General features: G+C 46.1%; 1 protein-coding gene across 6 annotated transcripts in view; it reads left to right on the top strand.

Annotated features, from left to right (window-relative positions):
- LOC106565432 (nck-associated protein 5-like) overlaps positions 1-20,060 on the top strand; it is a 99,963-nt gene that overhangs the window by 49,254 nt on the left and 30,649 nt on the right. For 3 of the 6 annotated variants that reach the window (XM_014132567.2, XM_014132566.2, XM_014132558.2), the window contains exons 3-5: positions 1,541-1,702; positions 11,842-11,918; positions 14,062-14,196. In XM_014132567.2, the coding sequence (XP_013988042.2) occupies positions 14,068-14,196 (129 nt within the window). In that variant the 5' untranslated portion in view covers positions 1,541-1,702; positions 11,842-11,918; positions 14,062-14,067. Of the gene's footprint in view, positions 1-973; positions 1,703-11,841; positions 11,919-14,061; positions 14,197-20,060 lie in introns of those variants that run through there. The other 3 variants (XM_014132564.2, XM_014132563.2, XM_014132557.2) reach the window with 2 other exon arrangements.

Raw genomic sequence — 20,060 nt, 5'->3', positions numbered from 1 at the left:
TGAGTACTATAGTATAGATGTCAATTCCCTATTTTACATGGTATGCCGTTGTTCCTTGGGAGGAGGAAGGGCAGTCTTGTGGTGGGTGGATGGGTGGGTGTGACAGCAGCAGGGTGGGCCCAGGAGTCAGGACTACAGAGTACCAATGAATACCCAGCATTCCAGAGCTGTAATTAGGTTATAGTGTCAGTCGGAGACACACAAACACACACACACACTTATTAGGGTAAAGATGGTGGCAGGTTGTAGCCACCTGTCTTGGTGTGACGACACATGTCTCTACATCAGTCTAATTCCATCTCTGCACCCTCCACATATGGTGCATGGAAAAACACTCTGCGGCCGGCAGCTCTCATAAAACACATTCACCTTTCACCCCTTTAGTTATTCATCTATAAGGTCATTGATAGCGTTAGATTCCGTGACTGTATTTCATATTTGAATAGATCTCAAATAAAAATAATCAGGTGGTTACTGAATAGATGAAAGACGTAGATTAATCTACAATCGTAGTGTAGGAAACCTCCACGCCCCTCCCCTTCAGTTTTATAATTCCTCTTATTCCTGACAGAATAAAATGAAACATTTGACATTATCGATTCTCAGTTAGGAGGGCTCTACTTCCCCATTCATTTCATTGAGTGACTTTTTTGACTGCGGACTCGTTTTCAGGGGCTGGAAATCCTCTTAGCTGACAGCTCCCTGCCCGTACCCCTGTCGTCGTCGTCGTCGTCCCCCCCCCCCCCCCCCTGTCCCCCCTCCCGTCCAGCTCAAATGTCTGTGGAGCTGAGCGGATGTACTGTACACTACGCTCCCCTCCCCAGGCTTTGTCTATAGTCTAACTCTGTTCCCTTTTGGAAAAAAATATCCCCTTTTTTTCTTTCTATGACATCCCCTTCCCTCCCTCGCTCATCCCTCGCTCCTCTGCTCCCTCTCAGCAAGCTAGCAACTACAGAGTTAATTCTGGGCACAAGGAGAGGAGGAGGTGGAGCGCACGTGGGCTCGTCCACAGCTGTTGTAGTGTAGTAGCCTGGGTTTGTCTGAGTGGAGGAGGGCTTAACTCTCTTTCACTCGCTCTACCCCTTCCTCTGTCTATTACAGTACATGCTCTTATGTGCTTTAGCTGTGGCTAGTGCGCTCTCTCTCTCTCTCTCTCTCTCTCTCTCTCTCTCTCTCTCTCTCTCTCTCTCTCTCTGCTCGGCCTCTGGAACAATGACAGTCGCTACTGCAGACACACACAATATGCCAGCGTTGCTGCTGCTACCACTGCTACTGCTGCACTAGGATGGCCCTGACGTCTCAGCACTGAGCCTCAGATAGAGAGAGTTCTAGAGACGACACACATCCCTTCTTTACCTCCTCCTCTGCCTCCTCTCTTGGTGGGGAGAGAGGCTGTAACTGCAGCACGAGGCTGGCCCAGCTGACACTGGGACTAGGAGCAGTGACTGGCTGGCAGAGGCGCTCTGTGCTTGGGACATTTTCTCATTACCGTATGTTCATAGGGTTTATTCCATATTGATCCCAGACATTCCCCACACAGGAGCTCTGGAACGTCTAGGATGCTGTGACGGTGCTTTCCCTAGAGGTGATGATCAGGGAAGAGTGGAGATGAACTGGAAGAAAGGAGGGATGCTATTTTTTGCCAGAGATCTGTAAATGCGGAGCTCTGTCGACGTGGGCTGGTGTGCTTTGTTTATCGTGTGTGAGTATTTATTTTGTGTATTTTCAGAAGATGGTGGCCTACTTATTTTGTGCATAATGTGTACTTCTTTGTGCACATTTGTGTATGTGGACTGTATGCATGTGGATGTGTTTATTAGATCATGTGCATGTGTGTGTGTTGTAGCTCATTTTTGCATGCAGCATGTGTGTGTCAGTGTACACGTTTGCATGTGTACGCAATAGAATTTAGATTCATGTTTTTATATGCTTTCTCTCTGTGTCTGTGTGTGTGTGTGTGTGTGTGTGTGTGTGTGTGTATGGTTGTTTTTTCTCTCTGTGTCTAATTTTGTCAGCGGGTTGCTAATCCCCTGGCTGGCAGGCTTTTGCCTGGGTTTTGTTGTGGCGGGCGGTGATCAGAAGCTCTTTACATGATGACGGGGGAGGGGGAGCAGGATGGAACAGCTGGGCTGCTGTGGAAAGGGGTGCGTGACCGGGAGTCACCCGTTGGCATGGATCAGCTACTAGCCCCAAATACTCAACTTGGCGTAGTCATAACCAGATGCCCGCAGGGGGAGTAACCCATATTTGGGGCATTGGGAAGGGGGCATTGCAGGCTTCATTTGATGTTTCCGTTCTACTTAGTCAGCAGCATGATATTATAATGTGTATAAGATGTTTCAACAAAGCTTAAAGCAACTGTTTATAGAGTAGAATGGGCTTTGGCATTCTTATCCTACACTACACACATTACAATTATTGCCAATTGCAGCTCTGGCGTGACTGTACTTAGAGGAATATGGGCAAAACAGGGAAAAGAGGCTCCTATACCAATACCACCCCCGTGCCATGACCCTATACCAATACCACCCCCGTGCCATGACCCTATACCAATATCACCCCCGCGCCATGACCCTATACCAATACCACCCCCGCACCATGACCCTATAACAATATCACCCCCGCGCCATGACCCTATACCAATACCACCCCCGTGCCATGACCCTATACCAATACCACCCCGTGCCATGACCCTATACCAATATCACCCCCGCGCCATGACCCTATACCAATACCACCCCCGCACCATGACCCTATAACAATATCACCCCCGCGCCATGACCCTATACCAATACCACCCCCGTGCCATGACCCTAAACCAATACCACCCCCGTGCCATGACCCTATACCAATACCACCCCCGTGCCATGACCCTATACCAATACCACCCCCGTGCCATGACACTATACCAATACCACCCCCGTGCCATGACCCTATACCAATACCACCCCCGTGCCATGACCCTATACCAATACCACCCCCGTGCCATGACCCTATACCAATACCACCCCGTGCCATGACCCTATACCAATACCACCCCCGTGCCATGACCCTATACCAATATCACCCCCGCGCCATGACCCTATACCAATACCACCCCCGCACCATGACCCTATACCAATATCACCCCGCGCCATGACCCCTAACCAATACCACCCCCGCGCCATGACCCTATACCAATATCACCCCCGCGCCATGACCCTAAACCAATATCACCCCCGCGCCATGACCCTATACCAATACCACCCCGCACCATGACCCTATACCAATATCACCCCCGCGCCATGACCCCTAACCAATACCACCCCGCGCCATGACCCTATACCAATATCACCCCCGCGCCATGACCCTAAACCAATACCACCCCCGCGCCATGACCCTAAACCAATACCACCCCCGCGCCATGACCCTAAACCAATATCACCCCCGCGCCATGACCCTATACCAATATCACCCCCGCGCCATGACCCTATACCAATATCACCCCGCGCCATGACCCTATACCAATATCACCCCCGCGCCATGACCCTATACCAATATCACCCCCGCGCCATGACCCTATACCAATATCACCCCCGCGCCATGACCCTATACCAATATCACCCCCGCGCCATGACCCTATACCAATATCACCCCGCGCCATGACCCTATACCAATACCACCCCCGCGCCATGACCCTAAACCAATATCACCCCCGCGCCATGACCCTAAACCAATACCACCCCCGCGCCATGACCCTAAACCAATACCACCCCCGCGCCATGACCCTAAACCAATACCACCCCCGCGCCATGACCCTATACCAATACCACCCCCGCGCCATGACCCTATACCAATATCACCCCCGCGCCATGACCCTATACCAATATCACCCCCGCGCCATGACCCTATACCAATACCACCCCGCGCCATGACCCTATACCAATATCACCCCCGCGCCATGACCCTATACCAATATCACCCCCGCGCCATGACCCTAAACCAATACCACCCCCGCGCCATGACCCTATACCAATACCACCCCCGCGCCATGACCCTATACCAATATCACCCCGCGCCATGACCCTAAACCAATACCACCCCCGCGCCATGACCCTATACCAATATCACCCCCGCGCCATGACCCTAAACCAATACCACCCCCGCGCCATGACCCTATACCAATACCACCCCCGCGCCATGACCCTAAACCAATACCACCCCCGCGCCATGACCCTAAACCAATACCACCCCCGCGCCATGACCCTATACCAATATCACCCCCGTGCCATGACCCTAAACCAATACCACCCCCGCGCCATGACCCTAAACCAATACCACCCCGCGCCATGACCCTATACCAATATCACCCCCGCGCCATGACCCTATACCAATACCACCCCGCGCCATGACCCTATACCAATATCATGACTCTATACCAATATCACCCCCGCGCCATGACCGTAAACTAAATACCACCGCGCGCCATGACCCTATACCAATATCACCCCCGCGCCATGACCCTAAACCAATACCACCCCCGCGCCATGACCCTATACCAATATCACCCCCGCGCCATGACCCTATGCCAATACCACCCCCGCGCCATGACCCTATACCAATACCACCCCCGCGCCATGACCCTATACCAATATCACCCCCGCGCCATGACCCTATACCAATATCACCCCCGCGCCATTACCCTAAAGCAATACCACCCCGCGCCATGACCCTATACCAATATCACCCCCGCGCCATGACCCTAAACCAATACCACCCCCGCGCCATGACCCTATACCAATATCACCCCCGCGCCATGACCCTATACCAATACCACCCCCGCGCCATGACCCTATACCAATATCACCCCCGCGCCATGACCCTATACCAATACCACCCCCGCGCCATGACCCTATACCAATACCACCCCGCGCCATGACCCTATACCAATACCACCCCCGCGCCATGACCCTAAACCAATACCACCCCGCGCCATGACCCTATACCAATACCACCCCCGCGCCATGACCCTATACCAATATCACCCCCGCGCCATGACCCTAAACCAATACCACCCCCGCGCCATGACCCTATACCAATATCACCCCCGCGCCATGACCCTAAACCAATATCACCCCCGCGCCATGACCCTATACCAATATCACCCCCGCGCCATGACCCTAAACCAATATCACCCCCGCGCCATGACCCTATACCAATATCACCCCCGCGCCATGACCCTATACCAATATCACCCCCGCGCCATGACCCTATACCAATACCACCCCCGCGCTATGACCCTATACCAATATCACCCCCGCGCCATGACCCTATACCAATATCACCCCCGCGACATGACCCTATACCAATATCACCCCCGCGCCATGACCCTATACCAATACCACCCCCGCGCTATGGTGACCCTATACCCATATGACCCCCGCGCCATGACCCTATACCAATATGACCCCCACGCCATGACCCTATACCAATACCACCCCCGCGCTATGGTGACCCTATACCAATATGACCCCTGCGCCATGACCCTATACCAATATCACCCCCGCGCCATGACCCTATACCAATATGACCCCTGCGCCATGACCCTATACCAATATGACCCCCGCGCCATGACCCTATACCAAGCTCTATCATGATCTTCCCGTATGTGTATTTCTCTTTGTTAAAATCACTGGTTTGTTTGTTTAACCAGTGTTGTGTTGTGCGTGGGCCTTCATACTGCTAAACTGTAATAAGTCCTGGGGAAGTGATACACTGGTGTGTTGACATAAGGCTTAGCAATGAGGGTGGTGTTTGAGTGTGCCTCAACTCCTCCAGACTGAAGGGTTTTGAACACATAGCTTCTCAATTCTCACTAGGTATTGAGTGCTAAAAAAATTTAATAGCTGGACTAGTTAGTGCTTGCTGTTATTTTACAAAGAACAAAGGCCAAGTGTGCGTCCCAAATGGCACTATGGGCTCTGGTCAAAAGTAGTGCACTATAAAGGGAATACTAGGGTGCCATTTGGGACATACACTATATTGATTTGTTGTTCTGGTCTGGTCTCCTCAAATGTGAGACCCAGTCCACAGTATTTTATCCCTTTTCAGGAGTCCTCTAAGCACGCGGTATTCATTCCAGATGGCTGGCCAGTGTTGGGTATGTATGCCATGCAGTTGGGGATGTTCAAAGAGCTAGACATCTCACCGTGACTTTGATGACATGCCCGTGACTTTGAGGACACGTCTGTAACTCATCTTGTCAGCGGAGTTTGATACAGCTAACTTTGTCATGTGCCTCAAAGAACAGCCAACCAACCTTCACAGAGACAGAAGGGCTCAAAAGAGCCTAAAAACCTCGAATCAGTGGTGAATTTACAACACTCTCACGAAGCCTCTAAAATATCCCTTGGTGAAGTCAGGACACAGTGGGTCCTCCACTAAAGTACAGACAGATGCTGTTTCTGTTGATAAGCTAGTCTGAGGTATTTGAGGTTATGTCTCATTAATGACCGACGGGGTCTGGTTTTTATAGCTCCTCAGCTGCCCCAGCCTATGTTTTGTTCTGCTCCGCTGCGCTCGGTTGGGTGAATTTGCTGACTACTGCAATGTCACAGCACTGACTCAGTCACACAGAGGCTGTAACTCTCAGGAGCTCAAACTCAAAGGAGTTTTTGAGGTAAAGTTGATCAAGATGGGCGAGCTTTAGACACTGGCAAGGTAATGTATTTCAATATGGTTGAAAAAGGCCTATGGCCTACTGTTTATATTTGAATGCAGTCATCTCGGTTTTCATACGTCACTTGTTTGCATCAACGGCAAAGACATTGGCAACTTTGTATTTGTAGTCAACTTTTTTATGAAGTTACCGGCGGTCACAGAGAGATGAATAAACCATGTGATTCTATGTTTAGCTGAGTTCTGTGTATAAAGTGACGCGGGAGGGCAAAAAAACAGAGAAACATGGATGTGGGGGTTGTCTGTCCTTGTGCCCATCAGAGTTGGCAAAGATGAAAGGGGGGGGGGGTTGATGAGTGATGTCTGAGGGGTCTTTGATAAGATTGTAATTCTTTGTTAATGTTGGCCTCTGTTTTTAGTTTAAAGATGGGAAGGATTTAGTGTTTTCCAAACTTTGCAGTTCACCCTGTGACTTACAGCAAACAGACACAGCTCTTTTATTGCAGTAGTAATGGATAGGGTTTCTTAAAACGCTTGGATAACTTTTTTCCTTGTAGCTGTACAGTTCGGACTCAGTTCTTCTATGCCCTTTCCAGGAGTTTCTCCCGCTGTCATGACCAATTCATTTCAACAGATGGAGGCTTGTTTTGGAGAACGTGCAGAATTCTTACCCTGCCATGTTCAAAGGGCCCTTGGCTCAAATGTGTTATTGTTTGACTGTTTTATTGTTTAATCTGCTCTATTTTTAACCCCTATAAGCACCTGATTTTAATCTGTAAACCACAGCTCCGATCACTCCCCCTCCCTTTCCACCCACCCGAAACACGATTAATTAACGTTTGCATATATTTGAGTTGTTTTGATGAGCTAATTATAGTGGAATGGGACTTATCATGCATGGGAGTGTGGATTAATATTCTAGTTTCTGTGATCGTACCCTAACCCAGTCTTTTAGGGAAAGGAGAGCTCCCAAGGCGGGTTGGGGTGGGTGGGGGGGAGGAAGGAGGGGGCAGGGGCTCTTGGCAGGAGCTTAGAAATGCCCCCGAGGGTAGAATTCTTTTTGATTTGCGTTCAGACGGGGTAGTCAAATCCACCTCCCCACCCCCACAATTTACACCTCTGTCTGCATCTCTATATTGGTATATCTCTTTCTTCTTACTCCCCTTTTCTTTTCTCCTGCTATACCACTTTCTCTCCTCCAATTCTGTCATGACACCTTTTTCTCCCCGTCGTCATTTCTGTGTATATTCGGTGCATTCGGAAAGTATTCAGACCCCTTTTTCCACATTTTGTTACGTTACAGCCGTATTCAAAAATGGATTAAATAAATGCAAATCGTCATCAATCTACACACAATACCCCATAATGACAAAGCGAAAACAGGTCTAGACATTCAGACCCCTTGCTATGAGACTCGAAATTGAGCTCAGGTGCATCCTGTTTCCATTGATCATCCTTTAGATGTTTCTACAACTTGATTGGAGTCCACCTGTGGTAAATTCAATTGATTGGACATGATTTGGAAAGGCACACGCCTGTCTATAGCGCCAAGACAAGATTGTGTCGAGGCACAGATCTGGGGAAGGGTACCAAAAAATGTCTGCAGCATTGATGGTCCCCAAGAACACAGTGGCCTCCATCATTCTTAAATGGAAGAAGTTTGGAACCACCAAGAATCTTCCGAGAGCTGGCTGCCCGGCCAAACTGAGCAATTGGAGGAGAAGGGCCTTGGTCAGGGAAGTGACCAAGAACCCGATTGTAGTTTGCCAAAAGGCACCTAAAGACTCTAGGACCATGAGAAACAAGATTCCCTGGTCTGATGAAACCAAGATTGATCTCTTTGTCCTCAGTGCCAAACGTCACATCTTGAGGAAACCTGGCAGCATCATGCTGTAGGGATGTTTTTCATCAGCAGGGACTGGGCGACTAGTCAGGATCAAGGGAAAGATGAACTTAGCAAAGTACAGTGAGATCCTTGATGAAACCTGCTCCATAGTGCTCAGGACGTCAGACTGGTTCACCTTCCAACAGGACAATGACCCTAAGCACACAGCCAAGACAACGCAGGAGTGGCTTCGGGACAAGTCTCTGAATGTCTTTGAGTGGCCCAACCAGAGCCCAGACTTGAACCCAGTCGAACATCTCTGGAGAGACCTGAAAATAGCTGTGCAGCGACACTCCCCGTCTAACCGACAGAGCTTGAGAGGATCTGCAGAGAATAATGGGAGAAACTCCCTAAATACAGGTGAGCCAAGTTTGTAGCAATTTTTTTCACCCTGTTTTAAGGGTATTGTGTGTAGATTGATGAGGGGAAAAACAATTTCATAAATTTAAAAATTAGGCTGTAACTTAACAATGTGGAAAAAGTCAAAGGGTCTGAATAATTTTCAAATGCACTGTATAATGAACAAAATATAAACGCAACATAAAATGTTGATCCCCTGTTTTATGAGCTGAAATAAAAGATCCCAGAAAATGTTAATATGCACATTAAAAAGCGTATTTTGTGCACATCTGTTAGAGAGCATTTTTCCTTTGCCGAGATAATCCATCCACCTGACAGGTGTGGCATATCAAGAAGCTGATTAAACAGCATTATCATTACACAGGTGAACTTTGTGCTGGAGACAATAAAAGGCCACTCTCAAATGTGCAGGTTTGTCACACAACACATTGCCACAGATGTCTCAAGTTTTGCTGACTGCAGGAATGTATACCAGAGCTGTTGCTAGATGATTTAATATGAATTTCTCTACCATAATATGCCTCTGACGTCGTTTTAGAGAACTTGACAGTACGTCCAACCGGCTTCACAACCGTAGACCACATGTAACCACGTCAGCCCAGGACTTCCACATCGGGCTTCTTCACCTGCGGGATCGTCTGAAGGGGTGCTGGGTGCTGAGGAGTATTTCTGTCTCTAATAAAGTACTTTTGTGGGGAAAAACTCATTCTGACTGGCTGGGCCTTACTCACAAGTGAGTGGGCCTCTGCCCTCCCAAGTCCACCCATGGCTGCGCCCCTGCCCAGTCATGTGAAATCCATAGATTAGGGCCGAATTTATTTAAATGTATTGATTTCCTTATGAACTGTAACTCAGTAAAATCATTGACATTGTTGCATGTTGCGTTTTTATATTTTTGTTCAGTATATCTTTCTTTATGCCTCTTTCTTTTTGTGTGTTGACTCCACATACCCACTCTCCGAAAAACCAACCTGTGAACCCACTGAGCCTCCATCTCTGATGCCCACTCCTGGCAGACAATAGTGGAATTACCCTCCCTGATACTCACGCTGAAATAATGTCCTGCCGCCTGCCTACACCCCTTCCCCAGCCTCCAGGTGCACAGTGACACAGAGTGGTTTTAGTCTCTCTAGCCCTAACGCTGCGGAGGCTGCTGGTGAAGTCAGGCCTCATAGGTCTTCCTCATTCCGATGCATTGTCTGCTGACTCCTCAGGGCATTTTATCATTGGAATGATTCACAGGATCCCAGCATTGGGTTCAGCCCATATATTGTCTTGTTCACCATCGAAACCTGGCACGTGAGGCTATAGCCTAACCCTAGCAATTAGTGTCTGTAGTCATAAGACACCCATTCACTGTAGAGTTTACCTTGTAGATCAGAGATTAGATAGGTTAAACGTTCGGCCCACTGTAGAGAGAGCACTGTTATTAGGTTATCTACTGAACGATGTAGCCTAACATTCTGCTGCATAGATAGATCAGTATTATTCAATTATGTTATAAGCATCTTTGCGGCGTCTATTTTTTTCTATGTGTGGTGGATTATCTTTGTTAGGTTTGAAGGGAGACAGCCGGGGCTGATAAAACAACACCATGTCCATCGCAATCTCTTTTTTTACCTTCTCTTTCCCTCTGCCCGAACAGAAGGCATTCCCCTAACGTGGGTGGGGGGGTTTACAGTAATGTCTGGGAGGCAGCAGCTGATGTCAAGACTGAGGTAGGTTTTAAGGGGCTCTTCTGAAGCACCTGTTTGGTGGTGGGAAAACACATCCCACCTGGCAGCGCCAGCCCTGCCTGTCTGTTTTCTAGAGAGGGGAACCCTGGGAGGATAGGGCAGATACTCTCAAATGCTTATCTAATTGTAAACGTTGGCCCCTGAAGGGGTCCAGGGGAGTCCAGGGGAGGATGAGATGGGGAACTGCCTGTCAGAAGTGACATGGGACGGACGGTGAGAGGAACAGGGTGTGGAGAGGGGAAGAGGAAGAAAATGCCTGCCAAGAAGTCTTTCACTGCAGAGTTTATTTTTTATTTTTTAGTCTTCCTTTGTTTCTCACTTTTCACTCTGATCTATCAGTTTTCACTCTGGTGATGAATCAGCTTTTCGCTCTCAATAGGTCATATAAGCTTCCATATTTGGCTATGTTTTATGTCAACAAATTCCTCTCAAAGGCTGTGCATTCCATCAGGCCGACGCCTAAACATCCGATCCGCTCCCAATAAGATCTCAAACCGCAACCATCTCTAAACTTACCACCCCCACATAACCATTAGTAGACTAACCACTTGGAACTCAGCCCTGCAGGTATATCGCAAACCCTGAGCTTTGAGTTAGGTGCAGGGTTTGAGCTAATGAGAAACAATGCATTGTAGTGTCCTGGTTTACCATCTGAGGTACTATCAGTTCATGACCCTATCTGTTAAGACATATGAACTCATTACAATTCCCATAGTGGGGAATGGACATGAGCTTTATTGCTATAATGTTTTTATTTGAAAATGGTTAAAGATGTAGCACTTTATATCTGGTGATTTGGAAATGCCAGACAGGGCTAGCATAACGGGAGGGTTAGTTAAGTGAACCTAATGTCACATAGTGTCTTGTCTTTATAGTTTGGATGCAGTTGTTTATCTGTAGGGTTGGATAGAGAATGTTTTGCAGGTTTATTTGGATAGGGCACTGTAAATGTCAATGAAGTGGACTGGATGGTGTAGGCTGTTTTTGGTTTGTCTTGTGTCACGTCTAAGTGCCACATGCTATGGCAAATGCTTAAAGAGGATGGCTGCGAAAATAGTGAAAGAATGTTTAGCATTACATTTTGGGGGATTACAATGTTGTTTTTTGATGTGTCTTTTTCACGGAAGATGTATGTTAAACTAAATAGTTAACTCTGGGGAGACTGTGAGACTAAAGTTTTGTCCTTTTTTATGTGTTTCTCAGGTAAATTGTGGAGCGGGCCTGAAGGGCATCATAACTAAACTTTGTCCTTTCTGCACATTGTAGAGCCAGCTTGACAGGTGGGTACCCCCTTCTACACACACGCACGCACGCACGTTCATCACCATGAGTCTATTTGTCTACTCTACTCAGTCTATTTCACCTGAGTCTATTTTAGTCATTTTTGAACCATATAGGCCATGTCTATTTGAATTCTTAGCTGAATCAAAAGCCAACCCCTTAGCTGTATCACGTCAACAGACAGACGTCGTCACAAAATAGAAGGGAAAAGAGCACTGATCTGCAGACCGATAGGAAAAGGTGAAGGAACACTCAAAATGTCAATGTTCCCTTTTACCTTTGATGTGACTTTGTGAAAATTAGCCCCTACCTACGCAAGTCTGATTATACAACTGCCCTGTTTATTTTGGATTCTCAGAAAGAGGGATACATGGGAGAGGAGAGGCTGCAGCGGCGGCAGTGTATTGATCCAAGCCGGCATGTGGCACCCATCACATGTCCCTGAGAGTGCTCTCTGTCTGGCCTAGACTCTTTGGACTCTCTGTGTGTGTCCCAAATGGCACCCTACTCCCTATATTAGGGGTTGACCATAGCAAAACCCATATTTGAGGGGGGGATTATTATTTTGGGTTAAAAAAAGACTCCAGGGCACACTTGAAAATCTAAAAGTAGTTACAAAATTTGGAGAAATTAAAATGGACCTCCTATATTTTCAAAGGCCCTTTTTCTGGCCAGCAAATTGTTTTTGACTAAATAAATCTGTGCGGCCCTCCATTGAATTTTGAAATCCCGATGTGGCCCTCGAGACAAAAGGATGGCCCACCCCTGCCCTATATAGTGCAGCATCAGACCCTGGCACACAGCCTCGTGTTCACTTTGATCCCTCCTTAAATTAATCCCCTGGTCAAAGACAGTTACCTCAGCTCTGATCAGCTGCATTGGACCATAAACTGATAATTACTGCAGACTGTCGCAACACTGGCAGTTATGCAAAGGATGAACTTTTGCCCTTAACTGACCAAAATAGTCTCTCTGAAGTGTGCTTCAAAGCGGTACCTCATGTATTTTTCACCTGAGAGAGTTTCTCTTTACTTCTCTGTCACCCCATACTTGTTTTATGTCTGCTGTGTCCTCCATCATTATTCATCTTTTTGTTCCTTTTTATAATGTATTATAGATGTAAATCAGCCATTTAAAACTCTGTGGAATCCCATACAGGCGAGAAGACTGCAGTTTGCCCCACGTAGTCCACGCTTCAGATACCTCTGGCCGTCTTGAAAGGGGTCAATAGGTTGTTTTGGATGGGCAGAGAAAGGGGTTAGAATAGGGGCGACTATGCTTTAATTTACTGGCCCTGACTACCGCCCATCCTATGGATACAATAGACTGGTTGGTTGGTTTATGGCCTGAGGTGGCAGCCCTTCCCAAAAAAGCACAAAACTGGGGAGCTGGGGAGAAGAGTAAAGACACAACTGTTCCATTTTTAAACCTCAAAGTAGGGCCTAAATGTAGTGCTATTATGTATTTCAGACTAAAACTCTAATGTACTTTCTACTGAATAACTATTATTTTCCTAATAAATCACGAGACCTCACCTTCACATGATTGTGATTGATGGTTTGATAAAGGATTCTGAAACCTTAGATGGAAAGTGAGTCTGGCAAGTTTGTATAAACCACAGAGCTTCTGTCTCGCCGCCTCTGGCCCAGCCATGGTGACCTGGTGATCAAATGAAACTATATCTAGAGAATCATCCGCTGCTTCATGAATGTGATTGTCATACACGTGTGATCAGGGGTGTTAAAAATTAATATGTACAGCTTTTTATTCAGGTACAGCATTCATTTAAATCTCAATTAATCCAGTTTTCATTGTCAAAGGGGAAATGTTGGTGAAAATATAAAAGCTTCTTTTAATTATCACCCTGGAAAGAGTGTGAAACCATGACAAATCCCCATGAAATGTTGATGTTGTTATTGTGTGCAGTGACATTATTACCCGGCTTCTGTATTACTATGGTAACCGTGTCCCCAACCTCTCTCTAAGCTTCGGGGTGAATTTTCCCCTAGGTTCAGGTCCCCTCTCCCAATCCTAACCTTAATTCTTAGCCGGATGCAAAACTGACCCAAGATCATCTTCTAGGGGCAACTTAACCCTGCACCGTTATTAACTGTGTCCCTGACCGTCCTTTCTGCACTGCAGGTAGTAATGGAGTCTGAGGAGACAGAGCTGAGAGATTGTGATGAGGCCTTTGAGTCAGAAGAGGGCGATGTGGAGCCATACCTGGAGGAGCCGGCGAGCAGCAGGGAGCTCCTAGAGAGGCTCAGGGAGCTGGAGGTGAGACCCAGGGAGAAGGAGGGCAGGGCTGGGAGAACTCTAGGCTGTATGCCAATTTGTCTTTCTTTGATTCCTCACATCCGATCTCCTCACCTACTCAACTGTATTGGATGAGAAAGTCCAAGGTTCCCTCCCCTTGGATCTTCTTCTTCAATTGGTTTTGTGAAGGAGAGAAAGAGGAATTGAGAAAGTGCTTTAGTCTTGACCCCTGGAGCTGTTGACTATCTGGGTACACCTGGAGACTGAGAGCTGCATCAGTCAAAGCATTCAATGGAAATGAATAACAGTTTGCAACGTTTAATGAAGGCAGTTTCTTGCTTTGACTGAGACCTGCAGCTGTCGAAACGATCACATGCTTCAGTCCAAACAACCAAACTCAAAGAATCAGTCTTTGATTCATCCTAGAGCAGCAGTGATATTTACTTGTAATACCATCAGTAGCACTGTGTCATTATTAATGCTAGTAGAATTTGTATTTCATATTTATTTTCAAGATGATGCCAATTTGATAGATGTGCACCTGGTGGCGTATATATCAAGTGTCTCAGGGTAGGAGTGCTGATTTCAGGAACAGTTATGCATTTTAGATCTCAATGAATAAGATTACATGGACTGGGGGAACCAGGGCTCGTTTACACATAGTGTCTCAGAGTAGAAAATTGCTGCGAATAGAGACATTTTACTCCTACTGTTATGGGTAAAAGTAAAAGTTATGCATGAACCGTCTTTAGTCATAAGAGTCACACGTAGTTGACAGATATTTAGGAGACCTCATGAGCTGTCCTAACCATTTAAGAGGTAACAGCAGGTGTCTTGATAATAGAAAGATGCAGCGAGTCAGTGATTCCTGCGCCACATGCAATTTGAATTGGAGTTAAAATAATGTTTTTGACATTTCTATGTGATCAATCCATAAATAATCTAGACCTACATGCAACAGTATCTCTATCGCAGCCAGGCACATCGTCACCATAGATGGGAAGAAACATACAGTATCTACAGTAGTGCAGAAGATGTGGTCAAGGACTTGAATGTACAGCTCCCTAACATTTTTTTTTTATATAACTCGGGCAAGTTAATGAGGCGATGAAGGACTGCACTAGTCTCTAATGTTTTTGATGAGATTGTTACTTTTCTCCCCTTGTATTGACCGAGGGTTGGGGAAATATATACAGAAAAAGGGCTATTAATGCGTTTAATGGCAATCTAAAATATGGCTATAGCCAGTTTACCAGCTATAGCCATATAAGCTTACATTATGCAATAACGGAGACAAATTTGTGCAAATAGTATTTTGGTGTAGACTTGAAACTGGTGGGTTCGTTTTGACTCTCGTTTGCGCACGGTCGCCGTGCAGTCTCGAACAATGCACTGGTCTGGGGGTTACCCCGCCCACCTAGAGCACAGTGAGGGTGAAACAAATCCACCTAATAAGAGGTCTGGCTATGGTGGATAGCAGCGCATACACCTGTTCTTTCACAAATAAGAGCTGGATAGGGCATCTATCTAACTTTTGTTTCGTGTTATCTATTTGCCTCGTGACATCTTTTATGTTTGTTTGTCATGCGTGTTCCCTCCACATTCCCTTCCTACTGGTACAGAATACAAGCGATTGTACATTGATACCGAGTCCTTTCTCTCCTTACTATGATGGTTACGCTAAGGCTGATATTATACACATTGTCACAAATGGAATCTAATACTATATAAATCTGATTTCATTGAACGTGAATGGGATTTTGAATAAAGTCCAATACTTTGGCATTTGAAATCCCTAGCCTGTGATGTGGCCATGTTACAAGAAACACACCTTTTTAATGAGAATTAATCTTTAAAGTATTTTTAGCACCAGTTAATGGAGCAGCCAGGCGTGTCAGTATCTTAGTAGCTAAAATAATCTCTAATCTTGTATTGTCAGGCTTTTTACAAAATGAAACATGTACTCTTGTAAACATTTATACTCCTAATTCTGCACAATGTTCATAACACCCCTTGCTGGGGACCCCATTCTATTGGGAGGAGACTTTAACCTGGTCAATGATAGTAGAGTAGACCTCTCTAGTCGTCCCCTTCCAGCAGATGGACCTTATCAGCTGCTTTCGAAGAACGCCAGAGTTCATTGGCATTGACTGATGTATGACGGTTAGTCAACCCCCACTCTCGTGACTATACTTTTTGCTCCAAGGTCCATAATTTGTATTCACGAATAGACAACCTCATTATCAAAATCTCTAATGGAGAATGTGATTGACTCTCAGATTCATAGCATTATCATTTCAGACCACTCCCCCCTGTCAGTCATTTTCTCCCCACCTGTCAACACAAGCAGAACTAAACAGTGGAGATTCAACAACTCTCTATTGACAGATGAGGAATTTGTGTCGACCATGAGGGAGAAAATATCTGAATTCATCACCACTAATCTGAACTCTGTCCCCTCTTTCCATATGGTGTGGGAAGCCTTTAAAGTAACCTGTAGAGGTTGAATCATAAGTTAATCCACAGGTAAAAGGAAATAAATGTTACAAAGTAAAACATGTTTTAATAGTGGAATTTAAGACTTAAGAAGAGTTGCAAAATATGTTGGACCCAAAGAACCCCAGACTTACAAATGCATTATTGACTGTAAGATCTGCATGCAATTCTGCATGATGAGACTACATTTGCCTTTTTTCTGATTACGTAGGAGATATTTCGAGTAAGTCGACAAAGCGGGCAAAATGTTAGTATTTAAACAATTCCAGCCATTCAGGATTGTAATGGGTCCGTAGTATGTGATCAAAAAACGAATTAGGCCTAACTCTGCTTTTAGAGAGTACTACTCTGGACTGTCTAAATCTGAATGTCTGAATGCCAATAACAAAGAGATGGATGATTAAAAAAAAGGTATATCACTGCCCACTCTTAAGGAGAAAGATAGAATGGCAATGGATGCAACTGTTCTGTATACGGAAATCCTATCTGCCAATAGAGTCCTCTAGAATTGTACACGTTTCCAGAACACATTGTCTCCATTGCTTGTTTTGCTGTACACTGACATAATTGATTGTTGGTCAATGAGCATGCGTTCTGCCACCATCTCTCTGCTACCAAAGCCTAGCAAGGTTCCTATGCAAATGATCGCTTTCATCCTTTGAGTTTGTTAAATAACGACTATAAATTGTTTGCCTAGATCCTTGCTATGCCCATAGAGAAGGCTATCCCCTCTTTAATACACCTGGATCAGGTGGGGTTTGTACCAAGTCGTTTATCCTCCCAACAACATGAGACCTTTTCATGTAATGCCAAGGGCTAGCTCTCGCCAGAATCCAACACTAGAAGTATCGCTGGATGCAGAGAAAGCTTTTGATAGAATAGTGGTCTTACCCGTTATATGCACTCTCTCTATTTGGTTTTGGGTCTGTTATCGTGCAATAGATTAGGGAACTCTATCATTAACATATTACTTCAGTTAAAACTAATGGTATGATATCTGACCCCTTTCAGCTCTTCTGTTCTACAAGTTGCCCCGCATCACCAGGTCTATTAATTTTGGCACTAGAGCCTCTCACCTGCACCATAGAGCTAAGAAGGATATACAGTGCATTCGGAAAGTATTCAGACCCCTTGACTTTTTCCAAATGTTGTTATGTTGCAGCCTTATTTTTAGATATATGAAATAAAACAGGTTTTTAGAAATAATTTGCACATTTATTAAAAATAAAAAATAAGTATTCAGACCCTTTGCTATGAGACTCAAAATTGCACTCAGGTGCATCCTGTTTCCATTGATCATCCTTGATGTTTCTCCAACTTGATTGGAGTCCACCTGTGGTAAAGTCAATTGATTGGACATGATTTGGAAAGGCACACACCTGTCTATATAAGGTCCCACAGTTGACAGTGCATGTCAAAGCAAAAACCAAGCCATGAGGTCAAAGGAATTGTCCGTCGAGCTCCAAAACAGGATTGTGTTGAGGCACAGATCTGGGGAAGGGCACCAGCACATTTCTGCAGCATTGAAGGTCCCCACAGTGGCCTCATCATTCTGAAATGGAAGAAGTTTGGAACCACCAAGACTCTTCCTAGAGCTGGCCGCCCGTCCAAACTGAGCAATCGGGGGAGAAGCGGTCAGCAAGGTTCTCTGGTCTGATGAAACCAAGATTGAACTTTTTGGCCTGAATGCCAAGTGTCACATCTGGATGAAACCTGGCACTATCCTTACTGAAGCATGGTGGTTGCAGCATCAAGCTGTGGGGATGTTTTTCAGCAGCAGGGACTGGGAGTAGGGCTATTGCGGTGACTGTATTACCACGGTCATGAGCCATCAAGGCAGTCAAATTCCAGGTGACCTCTTAGTCACGGTAATTAGGCTTCTCCAAGCTCTGATGCTGCTGATGGTCATTAGTAGCCTACCAAACTTGCTAACTGCCTGGTACTCAGCACTCTATTGTTCCTCTAATCACTCTGACACCAATGCAAATGTATTCGAAAATCTAATCAAACACTTCATGAGAGCCCATGAGCTGATGTTGTGCAACATTTCAATAGGCTATGGAATTGTGCGAGAAAACAGTGATGGCCTCTACTGAAAAGAGGAGGGTGAGCTTTCTATAGGCTAGGCCTACTATATTTATTTTTCAACTTTCCTAATATTAAGCACATTGCTTATATTTACAACAGGAGAATAGCATACCTGTCTGGCATGAAAATAAACCACAAGGAAAAGCGTCCTCCATTCGCTATTTAAGTGCATAGATGACATGTTAATAAACAGATCACTGACCATTTCGAATCCCACCGTACCTTCTCCGCTGTGCAATCCGGTTTCCGAGCCGGTCACGGGTGCACCTCAGCCACGCTCAAGGTACTAAACGATATCATAACCGCCGTCGATAAAAGACAGTACTGTGCAGCCGTCTTCATCGACCTGGCCAAGGCTATCGACTCTGTCAATCACCGTATTCTTATCGGCAGACACAATAGCCTTGGTTTCTCTGCCTCGCCTGGTTCACCAACTACTTTGCAGACAGAGTTCAGTGTGTCAAATCGGAGGGCATTTTGTCCGGACCTCTGGCAGTCTCTGCGGGGGTACCACAGGGTTCAATTCTTGGGCCGACTATTTTCTCTGTATATATCAATGATGTCGCTCTTGCTGCGGGCGATTCCCTGATCCACCTCTACGCAGACGACACCATTCTGTATACTTCTGGCCCTTCCTTGGACACTGTGCTAACTAACCTCCAAATGAGCTTCAATGCCATACAACACTCCTTCCGCGGCCTCCAACGGCTCTTAAACGCTAGTAAAACCAAATGCATGCTTTTCAACCGTTCGCTGCCCGCACCCGCCCAGCCCGACTAGCATCACCACCCTGGACGGTTCTGACGTAGAATATGTGGACAACTACAAATACCTAGGTGTCTGGCTAGACTGTAAACTCTCCTTCCAGACTCATATTAAACATCTCCAATCCAAAATCAAATCTAGAATCGGCTTTCTATTTCACAACAAAGCCTCCTTCACTCACGCCGCCAAACTTACCCTAGTAAAACTGACTATCCTGCCGATCCTTGACTTCGGCGATGTCATCTGCAAAATAGCTTCCAATACTCTACTCAGCAACTGGATGCAGTCTATCACAGTGCCATCCGTTTTGTTACCAAATCACCTTATACCACCCAGCACTGCGACCTGTATGCTCTAGTCGGCTGGCCCTCGCTACATATTTGTTGCCAGACCCACTGGCTCCAGGTCATCTATAAGTCTATGCTAGGTAAAGCTCCGCCTTATCTCAGTTCACTGGTCACGATAACAACACCCACCCGTAGCACACGTTCCAGCAGGTATATCTCACTGGTCACCCCCAAAGCCAACACCTCATT

This window comes from Salmo salar, chromosome ssa12, assembly GCF_905237065.1.
Source record: "Salmo salar chromosome ssa12, Ssal_v3.1, whole genome shotgun sequence".
NCBI classification, from domain to species: Eukaryota; Metazoa; Chordata; class Actinopteri; order Salmoniformes; family Salmonidae; genus Salmo; species Salmo salar.
Note: the sequence above shows the minus strand (reverse complement) of the source record. Positions and strands in the feature narration are given on the sequence as shown.